At 31.0% G+C, this 18,563-nt stretch overlaps 1 protein-coding gene across 2 annotated transcripts in view; it reads right to left on the reverse strand.

The window, feature by feature from the left end:
- The window catches only part of LOC118201398 (calpain-7-like), an 88,394-nt gene that overhangs the window by 18,287 nt on the left and 51,544 nt on the right, over window positions 1-18,563 (reverse strand). For both annotated transcript variants that reach the window (XM_085827769.1, XM_085827768.1), the window contains 3 exons: window positions 14,206-14,335; window positions 5,556-5,631; window positions 5,252-5,460 (listed from right to left, as the gene is read on the reverse strand). In XM_085827769.1, coding sequence (XP_085683895.1) covers window positions 5,252-5,460; window positions 5,556-5,631; window positions 14,206-14,335 — 415 coding nt within the window. The remainder of the gene's footprint in view (window positions 1-5,251; window positions 5,461-5,555; window positions 5,632-14,205; window positions 14,336-18,563) is intronic.

Below are 18,563 nucleotides of genomic sequence, written 5' to 3' on the forward strand. Positions count from 1 at the left end.
CTTCAAGTGTAAGCAAGAACAAAAGAAGCCGTTCGAACTATTGAAGAAAGAACTGACTGATAAGCCCATATTAGCTCACTATCAACCACATGCAGATACTGAAGTCCATTGTGATGCAAGTGCAGAAGGTTTGAGTGGAATGCTAATGCAACGTGATGAAGATCGAAAATGGCATCTTGTTTATTGCATCAGTAAGAAAACAACAGAAGCAGAGAGAAAGTATCATTCCAGCAAATTGGAGTTAATGGCCATCGTATGGACGTTGGACAGGTTAAGACAGTTCTTAATCGGCATAAGATTTACAATTATTACTGACTGTCAAGCTCTAATATATATGAATGCTAAGAAGACTACAAATCCTCAAATAGCCCGTTGGGTGTAGTTTGATTCAAGAATATGATTTTGAGATAAAGCATAGGTCAGGAAAAAGACTGTCACATATTGATGCTTTGAGCAGAGGTCCTGTATCAGAAGCTGATGATACGACGACGAGAATAGCTGAAAATTTTGAAGTTTGCCACTCCCTAACCAAAGAAGAGCAAATACTAATGATACAACATGCTGACCAAGACCTGAAAAGAATTATCGAAATTTTCAAGAAGAAACAAGAGGAACAAACTGCTGAGGAGAAAAAAGTAATTATGAATTACGTGTTTAAGAAGAACAGACTGTTTTGGAAAACCGTAGTGGATGGAAAGGAAAGACTACTCTATGTGATTCCAAAAAGCATGAGGAAGAGTATAGTGGTGAAATTCCATGATTTATTTGGTCACTTTTCTGTAGATAGAACAGTTAGGAAAATTAAAGAATTATATTGGTTCCCAAGCATGAAACGATACGTATGAAGACACATATCAGCATGTATTGAGTGCCTTATGAATAAAGTGACAGGTGGCAAGCAACAAGGACTGTTACATCCCATAAAACCTGGTTAAAGACCGTTTGCTATTGTTCACATGGATCACTTGGGTCCTTTTGTAAAGAGTTTGAGAGGTAATCAAGAACTATTAGTGATAATTGATAACATGAATAGGTTTGTGAGAATTTTTGCAGTTAAGAATACTAGTGCTAAAAATGTTTTACAGTCTTTGAAGAATTTTGTTAATGATTTTGGACTACCGGAAAAAATAATAAGTGATAGAGGATCTTGTTTTACTTCTCACCAATTTAAGCAGTATTGTACAGATAACGGAATACATCATACTTTGAATTCTACCAAACACCCCCAAGCCAATGGTATGGTAGAGCGCGTCAACAGAACAATTTTAGGAACGATAATGACAAGTTTGATGGATAAACAACACAGAGATTGGGATTCAAAAATAAAAGAGACAGAAAGAAATCTTAACAACATGGTAAACAAAACTACGAATAAGACTCCATTTGAAATGCTACATGGATATTTTCCCAGATTTAATGATGGAATACTTAGGAAGTTAGCAGATGAAGATTCAGATGCATGGAAAGACCCGCGAGAAATCCAAGAGCAGGCGCGAGGAAGAATTGAGGAACAGCAAGTGAAAATGAAAAAGAGATTCGATGGGAAGAGGTGTCGTACACTAATATTCGAGCAAGGAGAAATAGTTGTGATGAGATGTGCTCCTAAGGCTACAGGTCAACCTACCAAAACACAGCCGAAATATTGAGGGCCATTTATAATAACGGAAATATTACCTAGCGATACCTACAGAATAACTCAACTAGAAGCGAAGAATCTAGGTCACTACTTCACTACCACTGCTCATGTGAGCCAGCTGAAGCCATGGAGGTGCGATCCAAGCTCTGACGATGATGATGACGACGGTGACGATGAAGATACTGATCAGTTATCAAGCTTAATTCCTTGACGGAATCCAATCAGATCTGTTCGTAAGGACTGATGGAAGTGCTCTACCCTGTGATTAAGGTGAGATCTTTCCTTTTTTTTTTGTGTATGTGCTTATCTACGTATGTTTGCTGATAGAAAACTTTAGAAACTTTGAACTTTTGAACATTAATTGACTTTGAACTTTTGAACATTAGCTGAAAGACTTTAATGCATTTTGAATCATTTTAGAACTGAAAAAAAATTGAGTATTTTCATTTATATCACGTATGTAGTAATGATTTACAGAAAATTTTCGATTATTATGCTAATGTATAAAAATATGTGAATTTATGTATGTGAAAATATTTTAGTAAGTTTGTCATCATATCAAATTTTAGTATAATGTGTATTCTTCTTAGTGTATTAGTAATATGTATGTTTAGTATTGTGTATAAGAGTCGAAGTAGAAAATTGTATTAATTATAAATTTGTACTTCGAACAATCGGGACGATTGTCAGGTCAGAATGACCGAATGTTATCAGCCGATAGATGGCATTGTAGAAAAGCCACCGATAGGGGGCGCACGATCGGGAAGCGAGAGAATAGGATTGACGTTGAGAATGTTCCCTAATGATATGTATATATGTATATAATTATTGTAATAATAAAGCATTTATAAAATGCAAGAGTTATCCCGATTGAATGAAAAGTGAAAGCCCGACTTACCCCTAGCCATCCTGAGATTAATAACGGAGATTAAAGCTAACAGGTTATCCTTACAGTATACACTTTCCAGTAGCACTTGCAAACATTAATAAGAAGAACCATTTGCACCAATGACTTTGTTTCCTCTAAACAGCAGTACTTCTTTTCACAGTCTTTAAGCAGAGAGTATAACACTACCTGATTTATGGACTCAGTAACAGAGAGTCAGAGCAAATACACTGATGATTAAAATTAAGGATCCATTGTTGAAAAAAAAATAATGTTTATTCCCAATAAAAAACACTGAAAGCTTTTGTACACACATGATATCTAAAAAGTGATATGGACAAAAATGTGATAACCAAAGTTAATAGCACTTCTAGTGCCAAAAATTAGATTAAGAATAGTGAAATCATAGGTACTCTATTTCTATTGGTTAATTCAGATTTTTAATTAGAAAAATTTAACATTATTATCAGCTAAAAGATTTAGATATATATGTCAGGAGTGTTAAATAAGAATATGACAGGAATAAATTTTGAAACCATGCAGTTCAGAGAGATTTATTAGCTGCATGTTGCTGTTTTTCAGATGAAAGAGGAAATAACCTAATTAAAAAGAAGATTTTAAAAATGAAAGTTAATTTTTTTGTACATATTCTTTACCTTAGAAAAAGACTATGGATGTAAGAAAATGACTAAGCTCAGAAATTACACCACATTGTAAATACATTTACTACACATAACATTTTACTACATGTGACATGAAAATGCTGCATCAAAAACTACTTTTTAAGTGATTCTTTTTGCACTTCAACTGAATTTAGCCTCAACAGATTATATCATAATATATTCCATAACGTTATAGAATTCCATATTTTTTTGGTATTCTATAGTATTACAGAAGAGAATAATATTATTCTATTCTACAGAATTATGCATTAATAGAAAATATGACTTAAAATTTTCCCAAAACTAACATGGCTTTGCATACACAAAAACATTTAAAATTTTTGCAAAACTTCAAAAGTCTGTAATACAGTCAAATAATACAGTAATAACAGGACCATGTGTAAAGCATTACTGCATCAATATGTATAACGGATTTGGTATTTAAATAGCTAATGTTAGTTGAATTATAAATTAAATTGTTTTATTCCCCGTGCAGGGTAGCACGTGACGAATATTGAAGGAAAGCTAAGCCGGAAAATAAAAAATACAAGAGCACGTGCATTTAACATTTAATAAATAAATAAATATCTCTTTTCGATTTCGAGAAAGTTCCAGAAAATTCTAGCGTGCAATTTAAAATCTTATAAAAAGGAGGAAAACCTCTCAAGTCGATGATTTTAGTTAGTTTGTTGTTGTTTTAAGAGTTTGCTTAGAAAACTGCTCTTGTTGACTGTAGCGAATTCGTGGATTAGCTTTCTTTAGCTGTTTTTGGATTAAGTTCTCTTGAACGTTTTAGTAGTTAAAAGATAACTATTGTGAGATACTGTAATATTGCATGAATATCTGAGAAAATTTAAGCACTTTTGTTGTGATAATAATAAATTTTCTTCATTTTTCATTGGACTTGTGCATTCATTTCATAACGAACCCGTACGCACGCAACAGTACTGTTAATACAGAACTTCAACGGCAACTAAAAAATACATGCAGGAATAATACATCAAGGTTAAACTGTATACACATAGCTTTTTAAAAATAAATATGCAAACTGACAAACATTTTTCTTTGTTTTTTACAATTAAGTCATTTGTAGTATACTATATATTTAACTTGCCCACGGCTAAAAGACATATATACGCAGATAAACACAGTCACTTTCCCAGTTAATGGTCAGAATATTTTGTTAAATGTGATCATTTTACCATATAATAGATAATACGGGAAACACGTCAAAAATTAAAGAAGGCTTCTATTTTACTATTTTAGAAAAACTTACACAGAAATAAGTATTAAAGAAAGGTATTTCCTTCGGGTTTTATATAATTTTTGAATTTTTGTGTGCACTTTAATCAAACTATTCATTTGCATTATGAACATTATACTTTGTAGAGCAGTAACTAAAGTAGACAACATTAATGTGATCATGGTTAATGTTAGAATTTAGATATTGTTATTGAATAAGCAAAGTCCCAATTTATTTTTGCATAAAAACATGGAAAATACATCGCTTATTATGATCAACAATTTGGTTAATGTTATCAAAATGTTGCAAAATGGATTTTATGTTGCAAATGTTTCAAAATGTATGGAAGTAAAATCATCAAATAAAAGATAAACTGCTTTAGTTTGCTGGCACAAACTATGGCTAATTTTTTTTAAAAATAAAAATTCAACTGTGCATTTATTTAAAATCACAATTTTATTTTAGAGATTTAAATTTTAATAGCCTGCAAATAATTTGCTTTGCGTGGAGTTAAAGGAAGGGGCAATACCTTATAAATTAGATCATTTATAAAAAGTATATTTACATAACACATTTAACAAATGCCAAAATGGTATTTGTAAGCTGACAGAAATTTCATATGTGCCATGAACACACCTAATGAATATATCTCAGCTGGCATATATGAATTATAAACTGGGATAAATAATGCAGATGACTTTAGAACAAAGGAGCATTTTCATTAAGCAACATGCAGACAATATTATCTATAATGTAAAATACAGTACTACATAAACTACTTTAGATTTGGAATAGACATCATTACAACACAAAAAACATCATACCTCATGTTTGTACTTGAAAACATTCTGAATATATGATAAGGTGAAAGGGCATGTAGCATAAGCTCTTAAAGTGTAATATATTGTATGGCTCTTTTCATATTGAGAAACGACAAGCGTATATCGAGTAGTTCCTCCTGGAGGCACTACTATTTTACATAAATAATGAGGACTATTGATTCTGACTCCATCAATATAAGGCTCTGGATCCGCTGAAACATTTAAAAAAAAGCATTAGTTTATTTAAGAATTACTGCATTTAAAAAAAAATTAGAACTTTAAAAAAAAATCAAATTTATTAACTCACTTGGAATGTATACTTTATTTCCATCATTTTTGTAAACAATTACTGCTATGAATTCCTTATTCTCGGCAAAGTCATCCTAAGAATAAAAGAAGTATTAAACGATTGCATACACTAAGCCAGTGGTCTCAATTCAAATTGTATGCAGGTAATACTTTTTTTTAAAACAAAATAAATATTTTTTTTATTAACAATGAAAGTATATAAATTTAAAATCTTGCTTATTAAATATTTAGCAAAACATACAGAAACAATAATGGTAATGTTGCAAAGAAAAAATTTCAAATTTATTTTCTATCTGAAATCTAAAGTTTGATAACTATAACACATTTTTGTTGGTTACGTATTATAATTCAAATATAATGACAGCTAAATATTAAATTTTTAGAGATTGATACTTTTTTAAATAGCTGTAATAGATTTAATTAATCATTAAGTAATTTACTTTAATTTAAACTAAAAGTAAACAAATTATGAAACTTTCAAAGTTTTCAGAGAAAATTTTAAAATTGGGATAAGTAAATAAATAATAACTTAGTCTTTCTCTTATTCATTAAATTTTCTTCAGCGCATAAATGAAAATACACACTTTTATATGTAAATAATTATAAATTTCTTTATTTCTTACTATAACTTGTCACTTGATGACATTTATTGGAAATTCATCTTAAGAATTTGGACAGGAACCAGTAGTAATTTTTAGAAGTTTGCAATAATAGTTTCAACAGTTCTGTAGTCAAACCTTTGAAACTCTTATTCCAAATTCATAAAAATTACTGTTGATTCCTGTTATCTGAGCTTCCAATAACTGTCATTTGGCATTAACTTGATATTGTTTCAATTCTGATAAAATTTATAACCTTGTAGAGAAATTATCTTCATCATAGATTATATATGCTCTTCAGTCTTTTATTATTAATTTTGAAAAGTGAAATAAAGCTATTCACATATAAATATACTCCCCCCCCCAAAAAAAAAATCTTAGAGCAAAAATTTAGGAGGTGGGGGAATTCATGTTTATTTTTTGACATGCATGAATAAAGTTGGTAAAATCTGTATCTTCCAATATTTTATACAGCACCAAGATTTATACAGCACTCTAAATTAACCATCTCCGTTTACAGATTTTCTGGTGTATTATTCTTGTGCATTTTTATTGGTAATGTAAATAATATAAACTCTCACTTCATATAACTAAAATTGTGAAATCTTTAGAACAAATACATAACTGAAACACACTCATCACAAGCTACAAAAAATTGCTTAGGAGATCACCAATTTGAGACAACTGCAATAAGCCATATGCATGAATTAGATGGTATATACAAAGCAGAAAATTCTGAAGACAGTGTATAGACAAAAACAGACTTTGTATTATCTCTATTACTTGCTCTGGCTGCTGGAACTTTTGAGTTCCATGATAGCTGTCACTTTAAGTAACAAATTCTGAACCATCATTTTGTAAATATTAAATTAATCCTTTACTACTAAACCCTTAATGTTGTCATTAATCAAAGCACTGATATTAAAATATTCATGGTGAAGAAGACCATCTCAAAAATGCTCCAACTTTCATATTCAGATGGTCAAGGTCAAATGTTTATAGTCTCAAATCACTTGACTAAAACCCAACCAGCATAACATACAACCCCATATTACTGATAAAAGTAAGGATTTTTCTAGTATTTCTTTAACCTTGGGTTATATATCTCAACAGTTCTTCGCTTGAATTATGTAGTAAAATTTCAAGCATAAGCCATTACAGCACTGAAACTGCTAAACTAGCAAAATTACTGCTGCTGTGGTTGCTTGTGAACGACTACTGCTGAACCATCGGACAGCTATTCTTGTAGTTCAGTACTTTGAAATGCTCTCCAAAGTCATGATATAATGCTGTGAGCAAGCCCAAACTCCGCAGCCACACTTGTCACATTTTGACTTTCCTCAATCTTTCGAATGATTCAACATGAAGTAAAATCATTCATATGTTAGACTGATTGTTCAACATTTTATACTGAGGTAGCAACTTTATGTTGTTTAAACCGACATACGCCATGCAATAGCTTCTCAGAAAATGCTGAGCTCACACCGCCAGTGATTTTTAAACCCTTCCGAAAGTCCCCCATCACATTTAGCATGCTACGGTACCTGACCCTAGTCAATCTCTTGACTGGTCTTTCAGTTCGCTCTGCCTCTTTCTTCCGCTGATAAGCTAATTTTTCAATTTCATCCTCAATTTTTGCACACCATTGTATTGTTGAACAAGCTGGGTGTTGAAGCTGACTCTATCTTCCCAAGATACTCCAATCACAGATGAACTACGCAAGTATAAAAAAGTGCAACCATCTCATAGATTACCTAGTAAAATGTTTATAATTTTATAAAATTGGTTAAATAGTTTTTGTCCTTTTTTTTTTTGTGTGTGTATGCATTTAATAATATATGAGATTTGAGAAATTTAATATGTATGTAAGTGTGTGTATATGCATACACACGTACAAGACAAAAACTACTTAACCAATTTTATATAATTATAAACATTTCACTGGGAAATCTGTGAGATGCTTGAATTTGTTTACACATTGGTTATCATTAATTAAGGAAAACTCACAAAAATGACGATTACTCAAAAAGTTACGTGTAGAATTTAATGAAACTGGCCTACAGTATACAACAAATAAGGTATAAAATAACATGAAAAGTAATTACCAAACAATTATAGTATTATAGAAATTAGCATATGTATAAAATGAACAAATCGGGTGTGTCAGTTCGTTATAGGAAAATTACCTTAAGTATGGAGTATGATTTCAGTATGGAGTAGAAGCACTACAACACATTCAGCAAAGTGCAGTGCTATCAATTACGCAGTCTATCAGTTCCATAGGAAGTGACAGTTATTACTCTTACTATATATATACATACTCTTGTGTGCGTACGGGTTCATAATATTGTCTGATAATTGGTTAAAAAGATTTATTCTTGTTACAAGAAATATAACAAAATGCTGAAATTTTCTCAGAGATATTTGTACAAGTACACAATATCATGCAATATAATGATTAGTTATTCTCCAAACTACTAAAAAAACGAGAATACAATGCAATGCAAAGAGAAAGCTAATACGATCTCGCAGCGATTTCAATATAATCAACAACATCAACTAACACAACTCTCTGGCTTTTTAAAGCTTTTAATCGGACAGACAAATAGACAAAGCAAACAGATGTCTTTTTTTGCACCAGCTAAGTCTTTCTGCACCGATGGGCGAAAAATCAAGCATAGGTGTGAAGGAAAGGTATATAGAAAGGGGAGCAATTTTGTGAGTAAAAAGGAACTTCGTATATTTTATATGAGCACGAAAGGCCAGGAAGATGGGACAAAATAAAGTAAAAAATAAATGGCCTAAATGTAATGGAGAGGAAAAAATAAATTATATTTATAATTTTTTTAAAAAAGGGTCTATAGAAAGAAAAGGAAAGGAAGTAAGAGAATTTTCTTAAAAAAAAAAAAAAAAAAAAAAAAAGATTGTGTCCATGAGTGTAGTTAAAAAGGGAAGGAAGTTATTATCATTTACATTAAATATACAAAAATTACATTAATTAAAATAAAATTACATTAAAATATAAATATTGGGGGTCCAGTCACATAACAGTATAAGTCTAATTTAGAAGTTAACTTTTGCTAAAACAGGGAAACTAAAATTTAAAAATTTTTTAATTAAAATTTTATTTTTTAACATGGGGAACAATATGTTAGCCTCTACCTTGAGACACAGTAACAAAAGACACATAAGATCAAAATACATATAATATCATGCAAAATTATACATTAACTAAGGTAACATCATCTATTGCGGTTTCCAACATATTCATACTTTATACAGAAAACACCATCAGATATAATCATAAATCTAAAACAGGGTGAGAACATATCAGCAAAAATAAATAAGTAAATAAAATAGAGTTTATTTTTATTTTAATATTAATTAATGTTTTTTTAAAAATAAGCATTTTAGTTATTTATTAATTTAACCATCATAATTTATTATATAGGTACAAGTTTATCAAGTTGAGGCACACAGTATTAATATATGCTTTTAATTTAAATAGATAGGAAATATAGATTAAAGGAACAAAAACCACAAATCTATACATTCAATGAGGCCCAAGATTGTGTTTTTTCCCTCTCGAGAAATTCCTCAAAGGGGCCCCAATGGGTAGTGCTAACAGACGACACTACTGATAAGGATAGCGTCCCTACGAAATAGTAACCAAAAAACAACAACAAATTTAATTACTAAGCTATGTAATTACTAAGCATGTAATTACTAAGCTGTATATAATGTAAAAAGCTAATTGTCTTCAGACTTATGCTGTAACTAAAAAAAATGGGCCTATTTCATAATCTTTAGTCTGCCAAATAGCTCTTTGACAGTGAAAATTCCTTTTTTCCTTTCTTAAATTCTTCATCGTTATGACATAAAAATTAGCCAAAAATTTAATTAATTTCCATTCACTAGTATTTTCAAAAAAATTTAACAGACGGTTTCACTCAAATAAGAACTCCACAGCATACGTCTCTCAAGAATTCCTAACCCCTCCCACACCATAAATTACTTCACACAAGTCTTACCGACTGATATAATTCAAAGCCACTGTTGCCGCTAAAGAATTTTCTGAAAACAACCCTTCTGAGTCAGACGCGAAGAGAACACTTTGCCCACTCCCAAATAGAAGAACGTAAGCTAATTAATGCTTTTTCTGGCCTTTATATCTTCATATTTCTTAATTATTGTTCATTGAACAGGAGTTGGTTTGTTCCCCTTGAAAAGTCAACTAATTTCCAATCAATGACAATGATTACTTGCATTTAATTTAATTCTTGCTTTTAATTTATTCCTTTTACAATTGTTATTCATAATTTAATTCCAGTCCCCGTTAAACATGTTTAACAATTTCCATTCAAGTTACTTAAAAACATCTTTTGAAATAGAACTTACTAAGTATGGATTCACTCTTTGCAGACCATTCTACTATAATTAATCTTAGGAGATAATATAATCAATATTATTTAGTAAATAAATTATTATTAACTTACTTTGCAGCAATTGCACAAGTAGTAGAATAACTTAATTTCGTACTAAATGAATTTAAGATCATACAACATATATATATAGTCAAAAGTCTTTAATCCAGACTCGTTGGGACTTCGGCGATTCCGGATTATAGATTATCCGTTTAAATCTGGTAAGATGGCATGCAGAAATTATAAAATTAAAAATATGAAACCGTAATTTATGAAATAAAGAGCAGTTATAATCTAAAGGGTATCAAAATTTACAAAAAAAAGCTTAATATTTATTTGTTTACTTTATTAAACATTTCTTTCAACGCACGCATGCGTAAAGCATACATTACACATAGTGGAAATTAGAAATTGCAACCAGAAAACCCTTTGATGTGTATTCGTGATATTTATAATGACGAGGAATTTGATTTAAATCATATCAAAGACGGAGTACATCGAGATGAATAAAGAATTATAAGGAGTAAGTAAGGATTAGTAATGAATTATAAGCCGAATAAAATAGAAACATCTGCCCTGAAGATAAGGATAGTGCTGACAGATCAACTTCCAGTTCATTGCGCGCCGCCATTGCTACCCCCCCCCCCCGCAGAGCAGCGTTAAATTGATAAACAGATTTTGGAATGGTTAGAGAAACAAAGGATATGCTTTTATCCATTTTTTTTGCAGCAATTCCACTTTTTGTTTGATGGACATTGAAACATGCTTTCGCTTTGTAGATCCTTTGGCAGCTCCAGAATCGGAAATTCTTTTTGACATAATCGAAAGTTCAAACTTACTTTTATAAAATTGCTCTAACAGTCTGCAAAAAATAATAAGCCAGATCCAATTAGAAGATTAAGGAACAATGCAATCTGCAACATTAACTGAAATAGATAATTAGATAATTTTAGTTTACCTTATACTGTCCATTATACATTAAATGCGCACGCGTAAAAGTATTATGTGCATGCGTAAACGTATTATGCGCATGCGTATGCGCAGAAAGTTTGTAGCTTTGAGGTCCGGATTATGGACGTCTGGATTAAAGACTTTTGACTGTATATAGTTTAGTCATCTTAATGTGACCACTTGTTAATATCCTTCAGCCCAGACAGCAGCTAGTCAGCTGAAAAATATTTGTAGGACTATGGAACCATGATGATTACAGTGCAGCTGGTTGTAGAGCAGGGGTTCTCAAACTTTTCAAATTTTGTACCACATAAATATGAAACAAAAACATATGTACCACCATAAAAGCATTTTGCCATTAAAAAATCAATGCATCCTAGATAGAATGTATATACTCAAAAAGAATAAAAACCTTTAAATTCACATTATTTAATTATATTTGTAAATGAAACTTTTACATTAAAATAGAATATAAATAAGTATACTATGAGCATACTGGAGGGCCTCTACAATTATTGTCAAAGGTTCCATAGAATGATTACCTTATTCGGTACTTTTCCGTTTTGCCGGCGCAAATCTCGCCAAGCAGACTTTATTGGCGACAACATACAGTATACACATAAAAAATGTTAGTTCTAAGAAATTTTTATTTTGAAGGCATAAAATTTTAATGGCATTTAAAATTTTGTAAAAAGATTATGTAAAGACAATAAATTTGTAAAAAGATATTAATTTAAGAATTTACTATGCTTTCATGGTACAACATCCTGATTTTCCGTTTCATATCACGTGAACCCAAATAATCTCATCTCACATAAATAACGCTACAAAAATCTAATCCTCTCAGTATCAATTACCTACATTAATTTCAAGTTAAATTCTAATTTGGAATACAAGTTTAAATGCAAGAATTATTTCAATTCGTACGAATAGCATACTCAGAAATCATGTGAAACTGTACTGCTTTATTTCACTAGAGCATTCTCATTAGAATTGATGAATTTAACCCTTGACATTACCTTTTCTATATTTTTGCCTTTGGGTGAGTGGTATGATTGCATCCTAATTACTGCGAATGGGCTTAGAGCATAAAATTGAACTATCTGGTAAAAATTCTATGTAATTGCATGCCAGTATTGAAAGAAACAATCAATCTGATAAGAAATGGCTGCGACTTGTTTTGAAAATGAGGCGTAAAAAGTTACCGGCAAGGAAATTCCGTTTGGCATCGGTTGTACTATTTTTGCTGACTTTATCACTTGCGCCGGCAAAATGAAAACGTACCCCTTATTCACATGGTCCAATATATTGTGGAACTTTATTTGAATTTTGGGGTTCAGTGAAGTACAGTAACGTCTACCACATGCTCTTCCTATAATTCCCTAGCTACATGACGCATGGCATTGTTAGGCTGGAAGATACCATCATTCCCAGAGGGAAAAAAAATTCTGTACAAGAGTGTATGTTGTCTGTAAGGATCCACGCACACTTAATGCAACCAATAATGCATCTACAACATTGAGGGGACTCGATGATAGTCACAAAAACATTTCACAAATCACATTGCTGTATTTGCCTATAAACAGTTCAGGTATGTTTATTCTTTAAAGTTTCTCACTGTATGTGCCAATGTTCCTTTGCCCAATAAAATGAGAAACATTACTCATCGAAGTCAGGAAATTTTCCCTCACAGAGGAATTCCATTGTTGGCACTATTGTGAAAGTTATACTCTCTTCTGTCACAGAATAGCTGTTAGCACAGGTTCTGTTACTATCCATCTGCTGTGGAAATTCATATTCATCAAGGTTTACTGAACTATCATTTTAGACAAAATATAGCAATCCCAATGATTCATCTGAGCTGTAAACTGCTCCACTGTAACATGTCAATCAGCCTACACACACTGCTAAAATTGCCATTTACCTCTTTTATCTAGAGCCCACAAAGCTCCACAGTTTCCATGCCATATATTTTATATAATGCCATTTTGCCATTCACGGCACACTTTCATCACAGCAACATATGAACACATCATAAACTGCATAGTTTCTGAAATACTATGTGATATGTGGCACTGTCATATAACACAGCATTTCCATTTAATTTTTGAAGAAAAAAAATTATAAACAATCAAATATAAAGGCTATTTTCAGTAATGATCTACTGAAGATGTTATTAATTTATCCACTCATAATTTCAGTTTATTTACAGATTCATCTTCCATAAATTTGCTTCTGGGCATAAATAAATTTGCAGGACTGACTACATAACATATGCATGGAGTAATAGTAATCCTATATTCAGCAAATACTTAATAACACTGACATGTATTTACTGATATCTTGTCATGAATTACTTTCTATATATTTACATCAGCATACTTATTTTCATGGAAAAATAGATTTTTTATTTATTATGCGCTTCACCATTAGGCACTACATTGAAAGGAAGGGATGGCCCTAAAGGACTTTTAAGGGAATTTAGCTTGTATCCATGTTACACATGTGAAAATCCACAAAAATGCTAAGAACCAAACATCAGTGTTCAACAGCTTTAATCATCTGACCGCTGGTGGGCCTCATGAAAATATATTTAAAGCAATAAGTTAACTATTATTGACATATATCAAACTTCAGAATTGTGGCATTCCGTTTAGAATATTAAATTACTTACTCTGTCAACAATATGCCGAGTTAAAAGCACCCATACAGCACAACCAGCAGATTTTAAATCCAAGCAAAATTGTGGATTTTCTCCTATATTGTATAAATCTTTAACAGGACCAAGCCCAGCTTTCCAGGTCCTATGAAAAAGTTAAGCACATTAATTAAATTACTGCTCTTAACATATTGAAAATGCTCAACATATTGCATTTATATGTTTAACATATTGAATGTATTAAAATTACAAATTGATTAATTAAATTATGTTGTTCTTATGTTCTTGTTAAGGTTGCCTTTAGTTAATCTACATGCAAAAGTTATAGAATTATCAACAATTTAAAATTTAAATGTCACTAAGCCTAATGAGGAAACCATTTGAAACTCTTAGTAGAACAGTGAATTCCGTTGGTGCACCAACTTCATTATGCTTTTGGTCAGTGGGACCAAAAAGTTCTCTTTCAAGTTTGTGCACCGAAAATTTTGTCTTCCTGCCTACTGGTCAAACTGGTTATTTTTGCATAAAAACTCTAATTTTAATAGTAAATTTAAAAAAAAAAAAAAAAAAAAAAAAAAAAACTGTTACTAACTGCATTTGGCTTTTTATATTTTTCTCTGTTTCACAATTTTTAATGAAGGTGTTTTGAGTTTTTATGTATTTTTGCCTTGCCACAAAGTGAGAACTGAATTTTGATTGAATGAGAAATATATTTCTAATGAAATTCAAGAAATTAAGTTTCAACGAAGTGCAGCAAAAAATGTGCATAATTTAATAGGTCATACAAAGTCATGCGGCATCCACATCAGATCTTTTTCTTTATTAAGCAAAACCACAGCCGCCTTTTTCGAGCATTCTGAAAAATATCCCTCTATGGAGCATTCATTTAAAATAGCCATGAAGAACTTTTGATTACAAATGAAATCTTCCAAAATAATTTCCTGAGACAGACCATCATTACTGGGGGCTTTACCATTATTCAACATAAGAAAAGTCTACTCAACTTCATCCCAAATCATTTGCCATATCAGGCAGTATCCTACATCTAGTTTGGGTATGACTAAGCAAGTCCTCATAAATATCATCTTCAGGAAAATGATAATTCAGAAAATAATGTTCTATCTCTTCTATATTTTGGTATATATCCATATCTCTTCTATAAGTCCCATCAGCATTTCTTACAGATGCCATTCGCAAAACTGCCTTACACTTGTTGGCAGGAATATAATAACGGAATACCAAATAGTTTATTAATACTCACTGCCTCCCACAGTTCTTCACGAGAGCCCTTTTAACTCATATTTATTTCATGTTTATATTCAGCAAACTTCCTTTTAAACCGAGCATTCAACATTACGCTTTCTGTTTGATTATGAATACATATCTGATATTTTCTTTGACTATGAATACATATCTGATATTTTCTTCTATAAAGTTGAGCTTGACTTCATAGTACAGACAACTTTTCAGTCCACCAATACACTTTTGTATTAGATACCACATACTAATTTACATAACATTTTCTTTTACTTCTCTTACAGATATCCACTTTTAATTTGTGATATCTTCAATAAAGAGATTCAAATCATTTCCAAATTCTGATTGGAAATGATTCAAATCTCTTTATTCAATGAACTTATATAATTCTGAACGGAAGCTCAACGAGATCCATCATATAGTAATGCTCACTACTCCTCTTCCCAATAATTTTATGGGGAATATCAATCTCAGTATAGCAATGATAATTACCACAGATGTCCTAAGAAACAGACCAGCTCAAAGTAAATGTCAGTCAAATCACTCCAAGAGTCAAATGTAGCCACTGCTAGGCTCTCTGAATCATTATGAACAATCAAATTATTAATTATACAAAACTCAATAATGACCTGTCCCTTTGGATCAATAACATCATGGTAATGATCCCACAGAGAATTCTTTGCCGTTAAGTCACCACATATGATTATTTCAGATCCTTCTTTCAAGTTAATAATATTAATGATACCAAACAAGTAGTCATCTACAGACTCACTAGAAGGATAGTATACCGAAACAAAAATAGCATCTTAATTAGTTACAGACATTTTTATTGCCACAATATTAGGAGAAGCAGAAAAAAGAAGCACTTCAGGAATTATATCAACAGTATTACTGAAACATAAGGAAATTTCTTATGATCATAGAATGCATGAAATTTCATTGGGATTCTCTAAATCTTATTTTCCACCAATATAAGGTTCCTGCAAGAAAGTAATATTACAACCTTTCTCACCAACTTTAACACACAGCTGATTAGTAGCTGCTTTAGCATGATGTAAATTGATTTGGACCATTCTTATGTCTTTATAAATCACAGTAGCAATAATTCATGCAGTTATCAAAAGATCCATTTGATGTTTTATGAGAAGGATAATATTTTTCCAAACTCAAATGATTAACACTAAGTTTCAGTTTGTCATTTCCTTCCTTACAATTAGTACATTTTGGAGCTGCTTTACATGTCCAATGTTTGTGCCCAAGTTACACCACATCTAGCACAACTCAGTAACACTTGACATTTTGTCTGAAAGTGTCCATGCTTTGAACATTTAAACCATTACATTACTCTTAAGTACTTCTTTATTCTAGGACGAGATCAATTTATGTTAGGCTTTCCAAACTTTATTAAATATCTATATTTTTTGTGCCTATACTGGCATTCAGTATACTTTATTTCGACCTTTCATTGAAAATTTCAGCTATCTTCAAAATCCGTTTTTTGATCTCTAATCATCACTGCAAACTCTTCATGAAAAAAATCAGTGGCCACATCATAAATAATAATAATTTTAGTATATTGTTGTGTCACAATTGCATTTTTAAATAACTCATTCGACTTTACCTCTGCTTCTAAGATTTCTAAGTCTGAAGCCTTTGATCATTCTATCAAAATATAACCTCTATTTATATATTTTTTAAAAATTTTTTTATTTTTCCACACCAATATGTAATTGGATAGGATTAATCAAATCCACAATTTTATTTTTAACCTTTTCAGAGGTTGTATCAGCCTTACTTGGATAAAGCAGCACAATGATCATCAGACCTAATTTTATTAGTAGATTTATCATGTATTGTCCGATAGATCTTTTGTGGAAATCTCTTTGGATTTGCAATAGTTACATAAGTTGAGTATTGGCAGAATCATATATTGCTCTTTCAGTCTTTCCTTAAGTATTGCATTTTAAACACTCTGTGTGACCAATGCATCAAAGATCTGCTGTGCCATAGATCTTATTTTTGCTCTTAATAAATCTATGATTCTACTTATGTCTTCCAAAATTGCATCAAGTGAGTGAGAAGTAGCTCATGAATCTTCTAATAAATCATCAGATTACACTGGCTCTTTCTGAATACTTTTTATACTGAGCCATTGCCCAGGCAGTACCCTAGCATTCACACTGGCAGAACAAATGGTTCTGCTGTTGAGTTTCTGTTGCTTTGCTTTAGGAAAAGAAGCACACAGATCTCGTCAAGGTACCCATTAATATTCTTTTACAACAGAAAAGATTTTGCTATATCAATATCAAGTCATTCAACAAGCATTTTGCCCTGGGGGCAAGTACTTGTTAAATGACTTAATATTCACATAATATATTGTATATATTGAGTCTATATTTACATAATATTTATATCTTATTAATCTTGACTCAATATTTTCATATCTATATTTTGGGGCATATTACATAAATTGGAGTCACGGAAATAATTGTTTGATTAGAGTTGTTGAAAATTAAATGACTCAATATTTATAATATATTGTAAATATTGAGTCTGTATTTATATAATATTTATATCTTATTAATCTTGACTCAATATTTACATAAGATTTACATTTGAGGGCATATTATGTTAATTGGGGTTGCTGTACGAAAGAATGGTTACACTAAATTTGTTTAAATTTTCTTTGACAATTCTGATTTAAAATCAGCCATTGATAGCAACTACATAATTTTTTAAAAATATGATCAAGAATATTTAGATGGTTAAAAAAATTACAGTTTCTAATTTTAGTGCACTGATAAAAATTCTATAATTAAAGATTTTTTTTCTATATATTTTAACTCAAGTTACAGATTTGAAGAAATTGTCATATTTCTTGAATGGAGTTTATTGAATACATAATTTAACCCTTTGTGGTCATATTATGTTTATATATAGGTATTGCACTGGTCGAAATTAATTTTGAATGAACAATAATACATAATACACAACATTATGAAGCCTGTCATCTTTCATTAATATAAGATCAGTATGGCTCTTTGCTGTGCTGACTGAGAGCAGACATATCACTGAAATGGTAAAAAAAGCTTTGGTAGTTGAAAATATATGATTAG

The sequence above is a fragment of the Stegodyphus dumicola genome, chromosome 12, assembly GCF_044657685.1.
Source record: "Stegodyphus dumicola isolate Sdum_Otavi_A_Nest chromosome 12, ASM4465768v1".
Lineage (NCBI taxonomy): Eukaryota > Metazoa > Arthropoda > Arachnida > Araneae > Eresidae > Stegodyphus > Stegodyphus dumicola.